The 5,608-nt window shown below is 41.2% G+C and overlaps 1 protein-coding gene and 1 long non-coding RNA gene across 2 annotated transcripts in view; one reads left to right on the forward strand and one right to left on the reverse strand.

Moving 5' to 3' along the window:
* Nucleotides 1-2,701: 2,701 nt before the first annotated feature.
* Nucleotides 2,702-5,608, reverse strand: part of LOC109953029 (uncharacterized) — a 7,692-nt gene continuing 4,785 nt past the window's right edge. Inside the window, exons 6-10 of the mRNA XM_020588375.1 lie at nucleotides 5,365-5,444; nucleotides 5,144-5,234; nucleotides 4,946-5,053; nucleotides 4,254-4,424; nucleotides 2,702-3,953 (exon numbers count right to left, since the gene is read on the reverse strand). Of these exons, the coding sequence (XP_020444031.1) occupies nucleotides 3,826-3,953; nucleotides 4,254-4,424; nucleotides 4,946-5,053; nucleotides 5,144-5,234; nucleotides 5,365-5,444 (578 nt within the window). The 3' untranslated portion in view covers nucleotides 2,702-3,825. The remainder of the gene's footprint in view (nucleotides 3,954-4,253; nucleotides 4,425-4,945; nucleotides 5,054-5,143; nucleotides 5,235-5,364; nucleotides 5,445-5,608) is intronic.
* LOC109953032 (uncharacterized) overlaps nucleotides 3,960-5,608 on the forward strand; it is a 5,484-nt gene continuing 3,835 nt past the window's right edge. The window contains exons 1-3 of the long non-coding RNA XR_002273842.1: nucleotides 3,960-4,134; nucleotides 4,293-4,503; nucleotides 4,960-5,081. This is a non-coding gene — a long non-coding RNA (uncharacterized LOC109953032). The remainder of the gene's footprint in view (nucleotides 4,135-4,292; nucleotides 4,504-4,959; nucleotides 5,082-5,608) is intronic.

The raw sequence follows: 5,608 nt of genomic DNA on the forward strand, positions 1-5,608 counted from the left end.
AACTGTGAGTCCACAACCAGAGAGTCAGGGATTGACCAGCCTCCACATTGGACTGATAGCAGCAGCAGTTATAGGTCTACTGATTGTCTGTGCTCTGTTCTGCTATGCTTTTATTTTGTACTTTGTCAAATTCTATAGCTACATTTCTTTGGGTTGATTCTGCTCTTCGTCAGTAATATCAACTAAGACTGGTTTTAGTTGAGTCTCTACAAGCTCTGCACACTGGGTCTTGGGCAGTTTATCCTTCTCAACCACCTACACTGGGTTGATAGTAGTAGAAGTTCTACTGATTGTCTGTGCTGTTCAACCAAATCTATTCACTTTAATGAATTTAGAGTTTGTCAGAGAAACAGGTCATTAGGACTAACAAGGCCTCCCTTCTGTCAGAGCATTGGTTTAATGAACAATATTCTGAATTAAATTATGTATTATGTGTTTGAGTTTAAATTCTTAAAAAGTATAAATGACAGTTAGCATAAAAATGCTATCACTGACCCACAAACCACATTTTATGTCAAACAGGAGCATAAATTATGAGAAATATTGGTCACTGATTTTATTCATGTGCTGTTTATAATTTATACATATTATAAATAAACCCTTATTCATTTATGAGAAGTTGTGACATTTTCATTGAGTACAACTGATAATTTATCACCAGCTTGTGTCCATAGCTGGACTGAGGACAGTCCTAACGTTCTGCCGGTCATGAGAGAAACAAGGGTCTTGCTTTCAAATTATTACTTCACTACAAAGTAAAAGTAGTAAAAGTGTGTGCTACGCTCACTGTGGAGGCCAGGCGAAGCACAGGGGAGGGTGCACACATGCAAATTGCGCATATGTTGGGCACCAGTTGCTAGGCGACCAACAGCTTTCCAGGAGGTGGTTAACAGATATTAACTAGTTTTTCGAGCAGTGGACTTGGATGCAGGATGAATCTACATGTCAGCGAAATGCTCTGGCTTTAGTTGTATTGATGAAGAGGAGGAGATGAGCTGCAGCAAAGAAGAAGAGGATGTGGGTACCAAAATCAGCCTCTCCATTTCCTGTGTGGTCTGACAGGTTCTCTGCAATTGGACGGATCGACGTGACGTCACAGAGCGCTGCGCCCAAGTTGAGCTGTAACTGTCCAAATGACAGGTTTTATGGACATGTGGCTTTATGTTCTGTTATAAATATGAGTTCATACTTCAGAACAGAACTCAGTGAAAACACGTGTGACTTTGCACTGTGCTCAGTTTGGCACAGATACGTCCAGTGGAGCACAGCGCCCACAGCGTCCTGTCTGAAAACAGCTTAATGCTGCAGCTGGTAAAGGTGGAGCTAATGTTAACTACCTTAGATACTAATGTACTTTACATCCTGCTGGGTGGCTGGTGAGTTTCCCACACAGGATCAATAAAGTTGGATGATTCTACTGTGTTTTGTTTTAGTTTTATTGAACTGACTCTGAAAAGGATCTAAAGTTATCAAATACATGTAATGCAACAAAAAAGATTTGCCTCTGAGATGTAGTGAAGTGCAAGTAGGTGTCACGATGTGGAACTCCCTTCCTGTCTTGTTCTTTTGTTTTGTAAGGACTTCCTGTTCTTTGACATTTGCTGGTTTTATTTGTCACCATGTGTGCACATTTTCGGTTTATTACCAACCACCTCACCTGCCTGAACTTTACCCTGGTTTACGATCAACACTCATTGCATTCACCTGTCCCTTGTTATCCCTTGGCTGCCTGTGCATATAACCTGCTCCCTTCCCTCAGTCTGGTTGCTTGTTCATCTGATCTCCATGCTTCGCTTGTTCCCGTCTTCTGTGCTCCCTTTTTGATTGCCACACCTGGTGGGTTCCTTTTCCTTCATCCTCTGTTTCTGGACTCTTGTGAGTTTGATGTTCTGCAGCCTCCGTTTTAGATTTTGTATGTTTGTTGTTCTCAGTTTGTTACTAGAGTTGAGTTTTTGGCTCCCTGACTATTCTATTAATCCTTAGTTCTGTCCTGTCAGGTAGAACACCCAGTACTTTAGTTTCTTAGTTTTGAATAAAGACTGATAAGCTATTAGAACCAGAGTTTGTCTGCATTTTGGGTCCTTGCCTGCCTGAAACGTAACGGTATGAAAGTAACAGGAAATGGGAACACTTACAGTAGCCCTGGGAGAGAGGAAGACTTCATTCCTTGTGGGAAATAAAGCTGTTGAAACATGTCCTCTGCATATTCTCTATCCCAGACACACACCGTATGCGTGCCAAATGGTGAAAGCACTTCAAATGGCACAGACTACAACGGAAACATTTCCGTGGGTGTTTAATAGTGACACAGCAGGTAGATGAGGTATTCAGTTGCTGGCTAATAAGCAAAATGCTAATAGAGCAGATATCAATGTTCATACCTGAATAATGTCATAACGATGTTAAAACCATCAATGTCCCCACCATGCTGTTAAGATGGTCTGTTTTTTCTAATGAAGTATTTGGACAGACTGCATAAGCTACAAGGTGCTTCTGACTTTTACATATGCATTAATGCTGCATTATGGGGCAGCCCTGCTCAAAATGTGAAGATGAGATTTACAAATAAAATATACTATATAGTTTATTTATTTGATGCTACTTACTGTAGTTTCAAATTTAACTCATCCGTTTAACTGAAATTGATTTATCATGTTAAATGGCCCAAAGCACAGGGTAAATAAAGCAAAATGACAGCGGTGAAAAGTATCTTTTTATTTCTTACATTCTCCAAAAAGTATTTATTACACTGAGTAAAAACAAGTACTGAAAAATACTGCAGATGAAAACACAAGAACCTAAAGCAGTTCAACTTCTATACACAGACACAACAAAATTCTAAATGCACATGAATGTATAAATGTCTAATATTTACAGCATCCATATTTCATAATGTAGAAAACATTTCCTCTGACTGTGGCTCCAGTTAAAACATTACAGGTTGCCCCACAGAAAAACAGAGGACATGGTTTGTAACAGCTTCCTAGTACATATCTCTAGTTTGAAGACAAACACTTCAGGTTGTGTTCAGGCTGATGGTGCTCCGTGAAGAAACACAGGCTCATTGTTTTAAAAAGGCCACTGAGTAACTAACAAATGGCCATAAGGGGGCGCAGTCTCTACAGCCTGCTGTACGATCTGTTGAAAGTCATAGAGCTCAGGTAGATAAACAAAATAAAGGGAAGATCCTCTTAAGTTTGTTTTTGTTGTGGTGTTTCATTGTCCCAATCTGTTGGCCTTGACCATTTTTATTTGTTTTGTACCGTATTTATTAGAAAGTGGCTGAGTGGGTTCTCTTCATGGGTAATATTTTAGCTTTTGGTGTTAGGCCTTTTAAAAACTGATTCACTATCATTAAATTACACATTGGCTCATAAATCCTCATTCTTGTGGATTAAACCAGTGTCTGTACTTTTGCAGACAGTGTGGGAACACAGTTTTTGTAGAGTTGGTATGAAATTGACCTCTTTACCCCGGAGGGACAATATCCTTTGGCATTGGGATGTACTAAAAATTATTTTGTTACCCAGGCCTGTATCTTGGTCCGGTCACATACTGTTAAAGGTTCCAGCAAAAACCCCGAGTCATCAAGGTAGCTAGCTAACGGTTAGCTCAGGTTAAGTGAGCTGATTGACTCGGTGTTGAACTGTGGACGAGAAGGACCGTGTCAAAAGAAACCTGGCCAATATACAGTTTGACGTGAACACATATCACACTTGAACAATACTGTTTAAACTAGATTTATGTTCAATGACAACTGGAAGTAAAAGAACAATAGCTTTGTCAGTTGACATCCCAGTCTCGGCCGCCATCTTGGCCTGGATGCTATGAAGGCAAGGAGAAAGGAGAGAACGGGTGGACGGATGAGGAGCCATCAGGAGAGGGGAAGAGCTGGTCGCACCACGCTGGGTCATCCAGGTTTATTTCAACAAATGGGTCACTGGAGGAAGCCGCTAAGCAGAAGAAAAGTGCATTTAGATGTGTAGTTTCCGAAATATTTAAAGCCGTTTAGTGACGTAACCCGTTTCCTGTACATCTCTTGCTGGGAGTAAAAGCTGAGATTGACTCCAACCTGTCTTTAGCTTAGCTGCCTACAAAGGCAATGAGCATGGAGAGTTACTAGCTTCTTCAAAGGTGCATTATAACTTCAGAAATGTCATATTTATAGTGCCAGGCTTGGCTTTGTGTGCACTCTGTCACAGCTTTACTGATGCAAAGCTAAATCACTAGACTTCCTCTTTGAATAATCTCACCTGGGTGGTTGTTGTTTTCATTGTGCTGCTCCTCCCCAGTAGCATCAAAGAACAGGTTGGTACTGCTCAGTGGGCTGGGTGTCTTGTCTGATGCATCGTCACCCAGCGAGGGGCTGGTGTTACCCAGGGGTGAGCTCTCCATGCTGTTTGCATCAGGGTGTCCCTGTGGAGCTGGAAAGGGAAGACGAGGTGTAACTGATTTGATGAACGTCATGATGTGAAGTATCCAGAGCATATCAGTAATGTTAAGGTATACAGTATTTATGTATAGAAAATAATTTTTTCCATTTGTCATCTTTGCCACAGCTCTCATAGTCCATGTGATGTGACCTTTTCATGGGGTGCATGCTATTACAAACTAATTTAGATTTTAGTATTAACAGTTCTTGATCAAATTCAAACTTTGTTTAAATTTTAGACCATGGCCATTATAAAAACTGATAATGAGCTAAATGGAAAACGGGAGGAAAATGTTAATGGGAAAAATGACAAACTGGTGTAGTGTACTGGTCAGGGTGAGGTTTAAATCTTTTTGGTTTGTCCTGTCACCCTCTTCACACGTCATTAACCTGTGTTTAATTTCACCATGCCTTTTAAGATATGGTTTGATACTGAGTGAATATTTGACGTTACAGACTTCAGAATACTAAGCATTAGTTCTTCAGCACCAAAAGCTGAACTTCATCTTGTACCGCTCTCTCCACAGGAGCCCTTTTCTTCCAACTGTAGACTTGTGCCATTTGCTACTAGAGGAGGTGAAAGGTCATCGCTGGTCGCCTGGTCTTTAGGGGCTGGTCGATCTGAGATGAAACACACAAAAGCCAAAAGGTGCATCAGAATAGTCGAATACACTGTCACGTTAATGTAAGCTTAAAGAAACAAACGCACACCTAGGTCGTCCTGGTAGACCGGTTCAAAAGTGCCCATGGGTTCATCAAGATGGCTGACGGGAGCCGGGCGGTGAAGGTCAAACGAGTAGGTCTGGACCAAAGAAACAAACAAGAAGGCTAATATGAGGCAGACAAGAGTGTTAACTACAACACAGTACAGTGAGTGGGTGTAAAATATGTGTTAGAACTGCCACTAAAACTTAATTTCTGTTTTCTCCTACCCTGGAGATTCTCCGGAGAAAGTAGAGGATGATACACAGAGCAATGATGATCAGGATGATGATCACCAGCATCACATAAGCTAGAGAAAGAGATGGGAGCTGGTTCAGTTTTACTAGCATTAGTGAAAGCATTTGGAGGCCCATTGATGCCCCTGTGTTATCAACTGACCATCTAACAATCAGTTTAGGGTCCTTGTGCACTTCCTTCCCGGTTCAGAAGAAATGGGACGGAAGCGCAGGTTAA

The sequence above is a fragment of the Monopterus albus genome, unplaced genomic scaffold (genome assembly GCF_001952655.1).
Source record: "Monopterus albus unplaced genomic scaffold, M_albus_1.0 scaffold534.1, whole genome shotgun sequence".
NCBI classification, from domain to species: domain Eukaryota; kingdom Metazoa; phylum Chordata; class Actinopteri; order Synbranchiformes; family Synbranchidae; genus Monopterus; species Monopterus albus.